This window comes from Impatiens glandulifera, chromosome 1 (assembly GCF_907164915.1).
Source record: "Impatiens glandulifera chromosome 1, dImpGla2.1, whole genome shotgun sequence".
Lineage (NCBI taxonomy): Eukaryota > Viridiplantae > Streptophyta > Magnoliopsida > Ericales > Balsaminaceae > Impatiens > Impatiens glandulifera.
This window is the reverse complement of record NC_061862.1, coordinates 159,824,510-159,840,148: the sequence shown is the minus strand read 5'-3', so window position 1 is coordinate 159,840,148 and position 15,639 is coordinate 159,824,510. Positions and strand designations below refer to the sequence as shown.

The 15,639-nt window shown below is 31.8% G+C and overlaps 3 protein-coding genes across 3 annotated transcripts; 2 read left to right on the top strand and 1 right to left on the bottom strand.

The window, feature by feature from the left end:
• Positions 1–2,618: 2,618 nt before the first annotated feature.
• LOC124918671 (protein HEADING DATE REPRESSOR 1-like) lies at positions 2,619–3,542 on the top strand. The gene is made up of 3 exons (XM_047458706.1): positions 2,619–2,809; positions 2,951–3,252; positions 3,337–3,542. Exons 1-3 carry the CDS (start codon positions 2,710–2,712, stop codon positions 3,520–3,522), a joined length of 588 nt encoding a protein of 195 aa, XP_047314662.1. The 5' UTR covers positions 2,619–2,709; the 3' UTR covers positions 3,523–3,542.
• Positions 3,543–3,839: 297 nt separating this feature from the next.
• Positions 3,840–6,306, bottom strand: LOC124913449. Its single transcript, XM_047454026.1, has 6 exons — positions 6,214–6,306; positions 5,809–6,153; positions 5,558–5,731; positions 5,331–5,437; positions 4,592–4,917; positions 3,840–4,505 (listed from the first exon to the last, which is right to left on the bottom strand). Exons 1-6 carry the CDS (start codon positions 6,304–6,306, stop codon positions 4,018–4,020), a joined length of 1,533 nt encoding a protein of 510 aa, XP_047309982.1. The 3' UTR covers positions 3,840–4,017.
• A 4,531-nt stretch (positions 6,307–10,837) lies between these two features.
• Positions 10,838–12,782, top strand: LOC124920469 (aspartyl protease family protein At5g10770). Its single transcript, XM_047460964.1, has 2 exons — positions 10,838–11,236; positions 11,311–12,782. The coding sequence occupies exons 1-2, from the start codon at positions 10,927–10,929 to the stop codon at positions 12,576–12,578; spliced, it is 1,578 nt and encodes a 525-aa protein (XP_047316920.1). The 5' UTR covers positions 10,838–10,926; the 3' UTR covers positions 12,579–12,782.
• The last annotated feature ends 2,857 nt before the right edge of the window (positions 12,783–15,639 follow it).

The following is a 15,639-nucleotide window of genomic DNA, read 5'->3' as shown; positions in this document are numbered from 1 at the left end:
TTTTAAAAAAAATGAGAATTTAAGAAATATGAGAAATAAAAACTAATAAAAAAAGATGAAATATAAAATAAATATTAATATTAAAATAAAAAAAATTTAAAAATAAAATAAATTACCTAGTTTAATTAATGAAAAAGAAAGAGAGAGAAAATATATTAATATTTAATTAATAAATATATAAATTTAAAAATAAAAGTTAACCATGGTTACTAAAAGAGGCTAAATGAGCTAATTTTTGATAGTACATACGTTTAAATGACCTTTTATTAGTACATACGTTTAAATGAGCTAGTTGTACAAGTACATACGTCTAAGTGAGCTTTTTTCCTTTATTTTATTACCTCTTGATTCTTCTTCTTTTATTTTATTTTTATTTGAATGAGTGAACTTTCTTAGAAAGAACAGTTTTATTTTTTTGCTTTAAGACAATCTATTGAAGAAGGTTTTGTAAAATGAAAATAATCAAGTTTGGTTATTGGATAAATTAAGAAATGTCATCTTCTCCTCTGAATTTATAATTTTTATTGCAAAATCAATCTATAAATTAGAATTTACATATCCAGGTGAGAAATTGATTTGATATGAATAAGTAAAATCAAAATCATTATTTGAAATAAAGATACATCCTCCATTGATCAATTTATTTGAGAAGGAGGCATTATGTAACAAACAAAAAACAAAATAAACATTACATTAATATACTATCAGCAATTAATAAACATTTTGAAGGCCCACCCATATAGGCCTAGAAACAAAGGTATAACCTTTAAGCCAACTTACAAAATCGAAAACCACCCCTATTTCAAATGGAAGGAGCTAGAGTTTAGCTATGATGATCAATCAAAACGAAATATTTTTTTCAAAAAAAAAAAAACACTCCAAATGAAGGTGAATAGTGAAAACCATGCATGGAATTAAGTAGCTAGGTTTGGTTTGAATTGATCAATTGATGATGATAATAAAGGGAGAAAAAAACGACACTAGCAAGCAAACCAACAAGGAAGCAAACGGAGTAGTCTTTGGCCAAGGCGGCGCAAATGAAGACTTCTCATTGTGTGGACGGACGGTGTTCAGACCGCCAACCGTCGCCCCTTTTCCTCTCCTTCCGGCTCTCACCACCACCACCACGCTGTCGTTAATACTCGTGTTTGTGCTGAAATGCCCCGAACTTGATATGAGTTTTTCTTCAAATTCCTCTTCAAGGGCCAAACAATTAACAAATAAAAAGATCATCATCAACCCAAGTATTTTATAATAAACATGATCCATGTTCTTGGATTGATTGATTGATGAAACCTTTTTAATTTACCTTTTTAAGGCATAGTTAGCTAGTCTATGTATGTATCAACAAGGGTAAGTGAGAAGGTTATACTTATATTAAGGATTAAAGGATAATGCATAGTTCAAGTCCCTGTTTGGCAATAATCTTTTGGCAGAAGATACAACTTTTTTTTCTCTCTTACATAAAGAAGAAAAAAGATGCTTAATAGCTTTTTCAATTGTTTGATCAAAAGGTGCTGTTTGTTTTCATGTTCTTGAGTGCATCAACTTCTTTTTCAAGTGAGAAATATCAGTAGAAAGAAAGAATCACGTGAAAAGAAACAGAGCATCATATATCAATAGTCTATTCAATGAAAATATTAAAAGTAAATAGAACATATGCTATATTGCTATCTACTAGCCCTAGGTGATGGAGGAATTATTTAAAAGGTACGTGCAGCATCTTTTTATTTTTTAATTGTTGATTATTCTCTTCACATTTTATAGCATATAATATGTCAAAAGAACAATTTCTAAACAAAATATCTATATAGATTTTGAGCTAGTAATAATAGAAGTTCCTACAACACTCCAACAAAAAAAAAAATATCACATAAAATAGTAAACAAAACATAAAGAAGCTAAAATCTTTGATCATGGGTGACATTTTATGTATGGTCCTATCAAAATTGATCGTGCTGAAAAACTTTTTGTCTATTTATTTCGTTTCATTAGTTTATTTTTTATTGACTAATTTTATTTTATTTTTTAAGGGATAAAAACAATTTCATATATGTGTTTTAAAAAATAGACATTTTATCCTCTGTACATGTATTTACTTTCTGACAAATTTTTAGTAGTAATATTTCCTCCGCCGCCTATAAAACTAAGAGGTAGACGATCATCATCACCGTCGCTTCGATAAAGACAATTTCCTTTCGAGTTGATCTAGGCTTCTCTATATTGTGTCATCTTTGTTTATATTTTTTTTGGTCTAATAAATTAATATTTCATTCACATTGATGATTGAATTTGATACAATATTATATAAGTAGTTGGTAAATGAAAAAAATATTTTAATTTTATTATGATATAGAGGATCTTTTTGTAGAAATAGAAGATAAAAGGTTAATTTGAAATATATGCATTAAATAGAAGAGTAAATTTGAAACTTTATATTACAGTATACAACCAGATTAAGCAAGAAAATAAACGGGCCCCACGAAAAAACAAGCGTCATCTTAAATCTATCACCACACATTCCAAGAAAACACTTGTCTAAATCAATCTGGACCGTTGAAACTCGTTTTCTTTGATGATTCCGTCTTCCTTCATCTTCAATCTTCAACCTCATTTCTCATCATTTTCTTCTCCAGGTAACAACAACCCAAAGGATAATTCTTATTTAAGATTTCTCTCTCAAAGAAGTTCAATTCTTTGATCAATCCGATGGAAAATCCCAAGGCAAAGATTGGAAATGGGGTTTTAACTGGTTTCTCCCCAATTTCATCTACTCCTGTCTTTTGGAAATCCCGTAGAAGATCAGCAGGTAATTTATGTGTATAGAGAAAAATTCTTAAAAAAATTTGATCTTTTTGGGTTAATTTGAGTTGAATGATTGGATTTCACTGACCAGTTAAGATTTTGTGTTTTAAAAATTGATGGGTTTGGTTTGGTTTGGTTTTGTTAGGTAGTAGACAGAACATGGAAATAGTTAAGAAGGTAGATGAAGAAAAGAAAGAAGAAGATTCAACAATGGCGGTGGAACTTTCTGAGAAGAGGAAAGCTCTGTTTGAACCGTTAGAACCCAACATCAACGGTAAACGATTATTATCATCTAATAATAATTATGAAAATCTGCTAATTCCTCCACCGGATTTCGAGACCACATCGTATCCACGTGGGTGGTTGATAGGTAAAAAACGCAAGCTTGTGAATGTTGATGTTGTAGAAAGCATGAGGAGAATCGCTGTTCAAGAAATGAACAGAAAGGTGTAAAACAGTTATTCTTCCTAGTATCATACATAGGAATATCCAAAAACTCTAATAATTGTCTATTGTCTATTGAAAACTCAGGATAGAGAAATTGATGGATTAAATGAGCAATTGGAAGAGGATGCAAAATGTGTTGAACACCTTCAAGTTCAGCTGTTGGAGGAGAGAAATAAGAGGTCTCATGTAGAAAGAGAGAACGTGAGATTGCAGAGTCAGATCGACATGTTAATCAGTTTGGTGCAGGAAAATGACGACGAAGAACCCTAGTTTCTGGATCTGATCGATCTCTTTTATGAAGATCAGATGATATGTGTCTTTATACTATCTTTTATAAATTGTTTCTTTCTTTGTAGAAAATTTATGATATTATCACATAGATGGGTAAGTAAATATGTAATTACATTGGTTTGTAAATCAGGCATTACTCAATAATGGTCACCCTATATTGGGAATTTTATAAATATTTGAAATTTGAATTTTACTGAGTTTTCAAACACGAAAAAATATGTTGAGTTTGGTTCGAATTAGGTAAGTCAGGTTATAGATTTTGGGTCAGCTTCTGTTAGAATCGTTCAACTCATTTCCCTACTTAAATTGCCATCCGTTATATTTTTACAATTGAAACTATACATACTGTATTCCTTGTACATTTAAAACTAAAGCAACATTAGAACCTATTATCTATACATAACTTAACGATTTCAGAATCCTTTAACAACCATTCATTTACTAGAACAAGTTTTTCCGACAACAAATTTAAGGTTATCTAGTTTGGTTCATCTTGGAATCCTCTGGAATGTTGAACAAGAACTGTGGGAGAGAAGCAATTTTCGGAAGATTAGCCAGCAACTCACCAAGTGAATCTATTCTCGACATCTTTTGAGCAGGTTTGGTCATATTATTATTGTGTTTGTTAACCTTAGCCTGTACTATAGGAGGATCCTTCTGCATAAGGCAACAAAGGGAATTGACCCTTTTCATGATAGATTGTTCTGATGCTGATGTGCATTGGAAATCGCTGAATAAGCATTGACTAATTTCCTCCAGAATCTCTAAGCTTTGCCTTTCTTCTGTGGAAAGTGAGGATGATGATTTTTTTTCTGAGATTTGGTTTTCAATATGGCTCACTAGATCATTCATTGACATGGAGGGATTGAGACCAGACATCTTGAATCGATCTTGTTTGAAAAGTCCTTTCAGCTCCTCGGCTTTTTTGCCCCTGAATTCTTCTATTGCATTGCTGTCCATTACTACATTATGACCAGATTTTTGTCAATTGATGAAATGAAAGGACAACAAAATAATTACTTTACAAACTATAATAGTTGCACTCTACCTGATGAACTATGAGAAGGCCCATAATGTGGAAAATTTCTCATATGTCTAGAAGTAGGACTGTGTTTCTCCTCCTTTGCAGGAGAAGTTTGAACATGAAGAAATTGTGATCCACAGTTGCTCAAATCTAAGTAGTCCTGGCCTTGCCCACCAAATGTCGTGTTTGCTTTGTTTGAATCATCAAACATGGGAATTATGGGTTCAAAACAAGGAGATTCTAGAACAACCTCTTTTTGTTGACTTAGGAAGTTAAGGCGGGGATCACATTGAATAAGTTTTTCAAAATGCTTGCCTAGCAAGCCCGGTGGGCACTGTAGAAAATGTTTCCTGCAATTGAATTAAAATCACATCAATACCACTCCAATGGAAAGACAAAACATAAACTAAAAAGAACTACACGCTAATTTTGTCTTATGTCCATATCTAGGGGGCGTTCCATAAAACTTGAAATTAGGTGTTGATTGTTGAATACTGAATTTTTTAAGTGTGAAACAATGTGTGAGAAAAGTATTTAAAAACTATTCTACCCAATGAAATGACAAAACCTGATTTCTTCAACATTGTCCATATTTAACCTATGTCCACAAAATTATACACTAAAGAAAGATCTATCCATATTCAAATGCCATACAGAGCATGTCAAGAAACAAAACATCCAATCAGTATTTAACTTAGACACTAAAAAAGTTGAATATTTAAGAAGATCATCAACATATATACATTACAATGCTAGTTTATACCTATGCACGCTTGCTTGCCCATCCGTAAAATCAGTAGTTGCCTGCCACAAAGTATGCTTCCTAGGCTGTGGATTGGTCTCTCTAAAGAAAAGAGGTTGCCTAGCCAGCTGCATAAACAAAGGTACAGACTATTGTCATACAAATCAAAAGTTCACCAACAGTAGTTCAAGATCCATTCAAACACAAAACCAACCAACAACAACAATCTAAAGAAGCAAGTTAATTACCACTAAATCCAAAGTCCCAGGTCCATCATCTGGGTAATTACCCTTTAATGACATTATATCTGACCACTGAATTTCAATCTTATTCTTCAAACCACCATCAAGAACTTCCCATACAAGCTTATGCTTTGCAAAGTAACATTTCGCCACCAAATCCCCTTCATGTTTTGACTTATACTGCATCCAAACAAAACCAATGAAATACCCACAACATAAAGTAAGAACTAAATCCAATAAACCTCAATAATTTATACCTCCCAGGAACCAATCCTCAATAAAGAACCAGTAAAATTAGAAGCTTTCAGCTTCTCAGATGTAGAAGATACTGCAGCCTTTTGCTCCTCCTTAGTTAATGATCCAATCTTATTAATATTCCCTTGAGTAAGCCTCATCTGTATCAAATCCAGAAGAGAAGGACTCTTCCTTAGCCGCAAACCCAATGGACTCGGTTCATCAAGAGGATTGTACTGAGATGAAGGGTTTAGAAACCCACCTGTTTCTAAACTTTTCTTCTGCAAATAAACAGTTTCATGACGATTAACGATCAACAAAATCAATAATTCCTCATCAAAACGAACCGTTCTAGTCAACCCAATTCTCTAATTAAAGCTAGAAATTGAAAAAACAAATGATAAATGAACTAAATCGAGTAATCGAACCGAAAGAGAAGAGGGTTGCTTAGATCTCTTGCTGAGATGGTTGTATTCTTCGGGAAAAGCATCGTCCACAATTTCCCGCTTCACTGGAGCCATTTTCCTGCGCTTTGTATTGAATTTCTGCCTGGAATTCATCAAATGAACCATCTAAATTAGCAGGATTTCGAATCAGAAAAGGGTCAAGAAGTTCGTCGTATTTAGGAAATGAAAGAGCTTTACAAAAATGGCTAGATTTCCAATTGCTGCTAAAAATAGAAGCGCCGCCGGTAAATAAATTAATAAATATTAAAAACTGGAATATAAATAATTTTAATTGAAGATATTTATATATATATTGAATAAATATAATTTAAAGTCGTATAATTCGTCTTATAATGGGACGGTGATGATCTATTGTGGGGACACGTGGAAATATCAGGAACATGAATCCATGCATGGAATGAGCTGGAAGAATAATAAGTTTATGGATAATGTTGAATTTTTTTAATATATTAAATAAATGTTATGGATAGAATAGAGGCCCATCTTAGGCCTTGTTTGACATCTACAGTTCTATACTATTAAATATTAAATTGAAAAAAAAAATGAAAAGAGAATATATAACAAATTAGTGAATAATTATAAATATTATCTTTAAAATTTGTATATTATACCTCACTTGATTTATATTGCAAATGAGCATATGCAATTTGGAGTCTATTTTGGAATACAATTGATATTGAATTGAATGATGATTCATGAGTCAATCGTTGATTGTTAAGATTGTTAAGATGTCTTTGTATATTATACCTCACTTGATTTATATTGCAAATGAACATATGCGATTTGAAGTCTACACATTGAAATACAATTGACATTGAATGATGATTCATGGATCAATCGTTGATGGTTGAGATGTCTGGATAGAAATTAGGAGCTCGATCGAATAGAGTCGATGGGTTCTCAATTCTCATCCCGATTATTTTCTGATGTACTATTTGGCTTTAAAGAAAACGTGGTCGATTGATGCGTTTACTGCACAACGCTATTATTATTACGATTGAAGAGATCTCTTTTGGAAAACTGGTGGAGGCGATCGATAAACTTATTGATCTTTTTTAAAATCTTTGAACTCGTTAAAACTTGATTTTATATTATGTTTGTTCGTTGGTGGAGTTTTTTGTTTTTTTTTTCATTGTTGCTCTCCAATTGTTGATCTCGTTGTATTTGGTAACATTCGTGTTTTATATTAATTTTATTGTTATGCTTAAACAATTATCATTTATATCATGTTGTATTAACCTTTTTCAAAATAAAAAATAAATAAATATTCTCTATATATTTTTAACTAGAATCTCCTTAACCAAACCAGCCCTAAATTGTGTGTCTTTTATATCCCAAAATAGTAATATATTTATTTCTCCTTCAGTTGCCAAAGTTGACCAGATTTACAAATGGGTCGTTGGTTTAATATTTAAAAGTTTCTATAAATGAAAAATGAGTGACTGGGCTGGGGAACTGGACTTCGTCATTTAGCTTGTGTGCTAGGCCGAAATAAGCCCACTAGTTTCGGCCGGCCAAGAACACGTCTAGCCCAATACAAAAGAAAATCTCTCAACCAAATTAATAACAAAAAAATTAGATTCTTTTAACCCTATCTTAATGCTTTAACATTAATTTACTTAAGAAAGGCTTTATTATTATTATTATTATTATTATTATTATTATTATTATTATTATTATGAGAGTGAAGAACTGAAGTAGTATGAGTCTTCATTCATTTTTTCAGGGATACTTTGTTTTCGTTCAATTAAACGATTACAGAGAAAGTTTCTCCTTTTTTTTTCCAACACTTTTATTAATCGATGGATCTTAGGTTGGTGTTTGTTTTATTTTCAATATTTTAGTTTTGAGTTTTACTGTTGTTTGTTAATTGGATTTTTGTTCAATTATTAAAAAACTAAAATTGGTATGATTTATTTTTAATTTGTTGAGATGGTAATGAATTTTTGTTCATTGGTATAGTTTTTTTTTTACTAGGTGTAATTGGTAATTAATACATATCTTGAAAAAGGATTTTTAACTATTTTATCAATTTTAAGTTTTAGTTATTTTATTAAAAGTCGACCTAACCGAATAAACCGACCGAGCCAGTCAACAAACCAATCAAACTGAACCGATCAATAAACTAAAACCGATTGTTTGTGATTTAGGCAAACCGACCAAACAATTTGGTTGTATATTTTGGTCTATAAACCAACCGAACCAAATTGCTTACCAACCTACCTTCGAATGCCCCTAAAATAAAATAAATAAATAAATAAATAAATTAGACTAAAAAAATATATATCAACTTAACATATAATCAATAAGACTATATTTTATTTTATTTTAATTACACTACAATATATACTTAACATATAATCAATAAGACTATATTTTATTTTATTTTAATTACACTACAATATATTTAATTAATCTAACCTAAAATATACCTAATAAATTTTTTTTTTTTTTTTTGGCTTGTGGCACCCTCAAACCTCATGATTGACCATGCAGTTAGGATAATAGCTTTGTTAAACTCAGTTTCAAAAAATAAATAAATAGAATCCTAATTTTTTATTTTTTATTTGTCTCTGTCATTTATTTTTCTTATTTAAATTGAGAAAAATATTTCACAAATATCAAATAACCTCCCAAACTATTTTAATTAGAGAAAAATCTCCCAAATGATTAGGTCTCATTCGTCTCTTCTTTTTCATTACAGCTTGCAGGTAGGACCCATTATTTTATAAATGAATTGTTTGGATAATTCTAATGAAAATTAATGTTAGTGGTGATACTACTCTATTAAAACCTTTTCAACCCGTGCATCTAAATTAATCATTTAGTCTTAAAATGTTGGTTTGCTTATTAAAGTCAAAACACTTTTTAAATAAACATTTTAGGTTATACATACATATATATATATATATATATATATATATATATATATATATATATATATAGTTGTTTATAACTAATCATGTGACAATACTCTTATCTAGAAAAACAAAATTCTTAGGTTTGATTAATCTTCCTAAAATTGACTTAAGTTGAAGCAGAATCTTATGTCCTATTTTTTTTTTTTTTTTATAAATATGTTAAATTGAAATAGGATGGTAAAGAATGGTCTATTATTAGTTGTTTAAAATTAAAAAAGAAAAAGAAATATATTGATATAAGAAATCAAATCAATTAAATAATTATGACTTTGGATGTTATAAATTCAATGGATTAATCCAATCAATACAACATATTGATTGGATTTTATCAATATGTTGAACACAGTACTAATTCATCCAGTTATTGTGATGTGGGTTTTTTTAGATATTTTTTTTTTGAATTATATTGTTTTTTTGAATTTTTTTTTTATTATTACATATTATCATTATAATTATCCAATCACTTGTTTTCTCAAATAAAATATTTTTATTTTATCTTTATATAATTTAAATTTTAAATATAAAAATATATTATAGTAATTTAATAAATTAAAACTTTAAATAACTTATTTTATTTTATTTTTAATTATTTTTTTACGAAACCCAATAAAAAAGTCAGATAACAATATTAATAATAAAAAAAAGTAAGAAAAAGAAAATTCAACTCATTAAATCTTGAGAGTTAATTGTCTCATTAGTCCTTTATAAACATGAATACAATTAATTCAAAGAAGATCCGGACCTTCCTCGAATAAGATTTTTTTTGTAAGAAATTTAAATTATTTGAAAAATATCGATTTGTGGTATTTTGAGAAGATGAAAATATTATTGAATAAAAAAGCTTAAAGGTTATTAATATAGAATGATAAATAAAAGATAGTTTAATATTTTGATTAATAAATTGAGTGATCTATTAATAAAAGTAGAATTTAAATATATTTTTTAAATTTGGGTTATTCAAATAATTCAAACTAAGGCAATTTTTAAATAATTTTATTTGGTTCCTTATAAATTATATTTTATAGCACATCACTATTATTTTTTAACCACCCAATCATTAATTTCATCCACTAAAATATTCTTAATTTATCTTTATAAAATAAATTTTAAATAAAAAACAATATATTAATTTAACCAATTAAAAACACAAATAACCTCTTCCCCATGTAAAAAAAACAATGTATTTTTTAGATAACACTCAAACAAAAACAAAAATTAAAATAACCAATATGTAACAGGCCAAGTATGTCATAGTTTAAATATCTTGGTAAATCCTTAATTAAAGCTAGGATAAAATGTGATTTTGGTCTACTAATTCAAGGTTCATAATTCCTAACCCTATTGAATAACACTATATATTAAGAAAGAATATCACCATTTGGAGGATGATCAGTTTTCAAATATTGAAACCGGTATACTTAAAATATTCCTTTTACTAACTTATGTTTTAACCTAAAGGCAGGCAGGCAGTCCAACCGCAGGAAACAAATGACTCTAGTTCTGTCTCTTTCTCTCTCTCTCTCTTCTCTCTTCTCTCTTAGTAAATTTGTGAGAAATGATTCCGTGAAGGAGGAGAGTCCTTATCTTTGTCTAGACATCGACCGGGCAGCCAATAAAAATGATCTGATCTTCTTATTATTATGAAAGGAAAGAGAGAGAGAGAGAATGTGATGAAGCTAAGCTGCCCACCACAAAGAGAGAGGACTGACTCTCTTTAACAAGTATAAGCACGTGAATCCACCAATTATTTCTCATGCACCAAAACCCTTTTGTGGGCTCCTCCTCCTTCTTCGCCAGCCAGCCAGCCTTTTCTCTTTTGTTCCCTTCTTCTCTTTCCCTAAACCAATCTTCAATTCATTTCTCTCATCTTCTTCTTACAATGGAGGTGAAGGTGAAGGTGAAGTTATTAGCAGCAAGAATCTCTTTCCTTGTTTTGATGTTTGATTTGGGTCAAGCTTTTAATGGAGGAGAGAATAAGATCAAGCTACTCAATCTACACCAATTCCGATGGGAAACTAAACACACTGATGACGACCCAACTTGCTTCTCTAGGAAATCATCAAGTAATTTGTTTAAGCAAACAATATATAGAAAAAAGATTCAATTTTTAATTATTTTGATTTTGATTTCTATACAGGGAGAGAGAATGGGGCGACTATCTTGGAAATGAAGCACAAAGATTATTGTTCGGGACCCATTAAGGATTGGAATCAAAGACTTCAGACACGAATAATCTTCGACAATTATCGTGTCCAATCGATTCAATCTAGACTCAAGAGGGGGGCCAGAGTTCAAGATATTTCACAGACCCAGATTCCACTTACCTCAGGAATCAAACTCCAAACCTTAAACTACATCGTTACTATCGAATTAGGTGGAAAAAACATGACCTTGATCGTCGACACCGGTAGTGACCTAACATGGGTTCAATGTCAGCCTTGTAAAATGTGTTACAATCAACAAGGTCCAATCTTCGATCCTTCTCTATCTAAATCTTACCAAGCCGTCCCTTGCGGTTCTCAGCCGTGCCGGTCGTTGGTTTTTGCGACCGGAAAATACGGTCTCTGCGGTGGCTCGCCGCAAACGTCGTCGTGCAATTACTACGTCAGTTACGGAGATGGGTCATTCACCGGCGGAGATTTAGCGACGGAGAAGATCGATCTCGGAGCAACCCCAGTTCAAGATTTCGTATTTGGCTGTGGAAGAAACAATAAGGGTTTGTTCGGCGGTGCGTCGGGATTAATGGGTCTTGGAAGAAGTGAACTTTCTTTGGTTTCTCAAACGAATTCAATTTTCGGTGGAGTTTTTTCTTATTGTCTTCCTTCATCCGATTCGGAATCCTCCGGTTCGTTAACATTCGGCGGTGACTACTCTGTTTTCAGTAATTCAACTCCGATTTCCTACACAAGAATGGTCGAAAATCCTCAACTTTCATCTTTCTATTTCATCAATCTCACCGGAGCTAGCGTCGGAGGTGTGAATTTACAGTCACCGAGTTTCGGCACCGGCGGGGTGTTAATCGATTCCGGTACTGTCATCACCAGACTTCCACCCTCAATTTACAGATCAATCAAGACTGAATTTTTAAACCAATTCTCCGGCATCCCTTCCGCACCCGGATTCTCAATCCTTGACGTTTGCTTCAATCTCTCCGGTTACCGGGAAGTGAACATACCCACATTAAGAATGGAATTCGAGGGTGGTTCTGAACTTGAAGTGGATGTAATGGGTATGTTTTATTTTGTGAGATCGGATGCTTCTCAAGTTTGCTTGGCCCTGGCTAGTTTGACGTATGAGGATCAAATTCCGATTTTGGGTAATTTTCAGCAGAGGAATACGAGAGTGGTCTATGATACGGTGGAGTCTCGGTTGGGATTTGCAAGGGAGAGCTGCGATTACGCCTGAGAAACGTCGCCGGAAAAGCTGAAAGCTGCCGGAGGTGGTGGATGTGAATATGTAGAGTTTGAAAGGAGAAGCCATTAATTTGAAGATATTGGTGGCAAGGTAGGAGGAGAAGGAGGGGGTATAGCTATGATCTTCATATCTTTTTTTTCTATTTTTGTTTGGAAAAATTATTGATTAATTAGAAGACATGTTGTTTTTGTTTAATTTAATTTGAGGAAGGATTACTTTAATTATATATGATTATTTCAATAGCTATAATCAAAGGCTGGTGATTGTTGATGCATCTTATTAAATTGAATTTGGAACCAACATTCTCTAAAATGCAGGTCCATTTCATTTTATTTGATTGATTTTTGCAATTATTATTTATTATTTTTTAAGAAAAGAATTATGATGCATGGGTGTAAAAGTGTTATTTTAAAAAAACTTATATTATTTTTTTATTTTATTTTATTAATGAATTAAATTATAATGTGATTTAACTAATTATGAATTAAAATATGTTAGTATTAAAAAACATTAAAATATGTTAGTATTAAAATACAATTAGTCAATCTAATAAGTAATCAAGACTCTAGATTTGTCATGTATTATAAATTTATAATCTCTAATATTTTTTAAATTAATTTTAAATCTCTATATCCAGTGCCGGCGGCCACAAGAATTGGCTCCCCATTTTAGATTTTTTTTTATGTCCTAATTTTAGTTTAAAAAAAATTGATAAAAGAAATATATTTTTGTTTAAATTTGAAACTATTGTAAATAAAATATTTTTTTCATCTTAAAACACTAGGTTATTAAATTAAAAATCTAAAAAAATTGTATTTTTTTTTGTTAAATGGACTATTCTGGGGAAGCTCGTGGACTTGTCGGCCTTACCCCAGGGCTGACCCTGTCCTCAGCCACAACTGCAATATTATCGTCCTCAACTACGTTTAGAACTTCTCCGTAACAAGTCCAACAATATGTGTGAGTGACGTCATTTAATATAAATATACACATATTTGGACTAATTCAAACACCACCCCGAACATGTTTGAAAATTAAAAATAAGAAATAAAACAAATAAAACATCATGAGTTAATCTCTAGTTTGCAAATAATATTTTTATATTTGTTATTTGAGTTACTAACCAAGATAAAAATTTCCTTTAAAAAGTATCCATAAAAAAACTACACAATAGCGTTTGCAGTTATGGTTAGAGTTAAAGTTATAAGCATAAACTCAATATTGTGGGTTTGAATCACCTACTTCGGTAAATACAATGATAAGGGTTATTAACAAATATGTAAATTTAAAACTATATAATAAACACTATACATCCCACTTACAAACTATATCATGTTTCAATCTTATGAGTGTCATGTTGTGTCTTAACCCACTCAAAGTATTATGATTCACGCGCTATTTCGTGTCATGTTAATTCGTGTCCACAAGTTTATTCTATGAATTGATTTTGAAACTCGTTCTCCTCAGTCAACACAACTCCATGCACCACAACTTAAATCTCGTCCTCCTCAGTCACAACTCTAATATCGTTCTCCTTAACCACAACAACAATATTGTCACCCTCAGCCAGTATCGGTCCCGAGAAATGGACTACCCCGTCCACATGTAAAAAAATGTGGATTTTTTTTATGCCCTAATTTTAGTTTAAAAAATTGTTAAAAATATGTATTTTTGGTGAGATTTAAACCTATAACTAAATAAAATATTGTTTCTACTCTTAAACCACTAAGCTACACATTATTATATTAAAATTTTCATAAATCTAATTAATTTTTGTTATTAAATTGCCTAACTTGGGGAGTGGGTTGCTCTAGCCCATGGGCTGCCCTAGTCCGTGAGCTTGTTGGGCTTACCCAGGGCCGACCCTATCCTCAGCCACAAATGCAATATCGTCGTCCTCAGCCACGTTCATAACATCAGCAAGTCCAACAATATGTGTGGGTAACACAATGTAATATAAGGTTACCTAATTAAGCCAACACAACTACAACTTCATGAATCAGTTCGTCCTCCTCCTAGCCACCACCATCACAACTTCATGAATCGACTCCTCCTTTTCCTCAGCCGCCACCACCACAACTTCATGAATCGGTTCCTCCTCCTCAATCGCCACCACCACAACTTCACGAATCGGCTCTTCCTCCTCAGCCCATTCAGCGACTCCTCCGTGATCACCAAGTCCAACAACATGTAGGGGTGGCATAATGTAATATAGATACACATATTTGGAAAAAAGTCAAACACAGTCCTGAAAAATATCAAAAAAATGTTAGAATTATTTAAAAATAAATTCCAAACGGGGTCAAATTTTCATACTTATATATATATCAATATAAGTAGAGGCGACGCGAAAATACATATAGAAGTGTTGAACCCTATACACCCCACTTACAAACTATATCATGTCTTAATCTTATACGTGTTGTGTCGTGTCTTGACCCACTCAAAGTATTATGATTCACGTGCTCTTTCGTGTCGTGTTAGTTCGTGTCTACAAGTTTATTCTATGAATTAATTTTGAAACTAGTCATCCTCAGTCACCACAACTCCATGCACCACAACTTCAATCTCGTCTTACTCAACCACCATAATTCCATCGTTCTCAGCCACCACAACTCCATCGTCCTCAACCATCACAACTTCAATTTCGTTCTCCTCAGTCACGACTCTAATATCGTCCTCCTTAGCCACAACAATAACATTGTCGTCCTTAGTTGGTGTCGGTCCCGAGAATTGAACTACCCCATCAACATATAAAAAATGTGGCTATTTTTTTAATGCCCTAATTTTAGTTTAAAAAATTAATAAAAATATGTATTTTTGGTAAGATTTGAACCCATAATCTAAATAAAATGTATTTTCTACTCTTAAACCACTAAGCTACACGCCATTATAGTACAAATCTCATAAATTTAATCAAAATTCTATATTTTTTTATTAAAAGGGCTGCCATAGGGAGTGGGCTTCCATAGGGAGTGGGTTGCCCTAGCCCGTGAGCTTGTCGGGTTTACCCAGGGTCGGCCCTATCCTCAGCCACAAATTCAATATCGCT

What these genes read in the sequence shown, in the direction of transcription:
- LOC124913449 (XM_047454026.1), bottom strand. Translation starts at nt 6,306, where the DNA reads ATGGCTCCAGTGAAGCGGGAAATTGTGGACGATGCTTTTCCCGAAGAA. An exon ending in TGAGGATTGGTTCCTGGGAG is followed by an intron (nt 5,732 to 5,808) that starts GTATAAATTATT and finishes GTTTGGATGCAG; the next exon opens with TATAAGTCAAAACATGAAGG. An exon ending in GGGCAAGCAAGCGTGCATAG is followed by an intron (nt 4,918 to 5,330) that starts GTATAAACTAGC and finishes ATTCAATTGCAG; the next exon opens with GAAACATTTTCTACAGTGCC.
- LOC124918671 (XM_047458706.1), top strand. Translation starts at nt 2,710, where the DNA reads ATGGAAAATCCCAAGGCAAAGATTGGAAATGGGGTTTTAACTGGTTTC. An exon ending in ATCCCGTAGAAGATCAGCAG is followed by an intron (nt 2,810 to 2,950) that starts GTAATTTATGTG and finishes TGGTTTTGTTAG; the next exon opens with GTAGTAGACAGAACATGGAA. An exon ending in TTCAAGAAATGAACAGAAAG is followed by an intron (nt 3,253 to 3,336) that starts GTGTAAAACAGT and finishes TTGAAAACTCAG; the next exon opens with GATAGAGAAATTGATGGATT.
- LOC124920469 (XM_047460964.1), top strand. Translation starts at nt 10,927, where the DNA reads ATGCACCAAAACCCTTTTGTGGGCTCCTCCTCCTTCTTCGCCAGCCAG. An exon ending in CTTCTCTAGGAAATCATCAA is followed by an intron (nt 11,237 to 11,310) that starts GTAATTTGTTTA and finishes ATTTCTATACAG; the next exon opens with GGAGAGAGAATGGGGCGACT.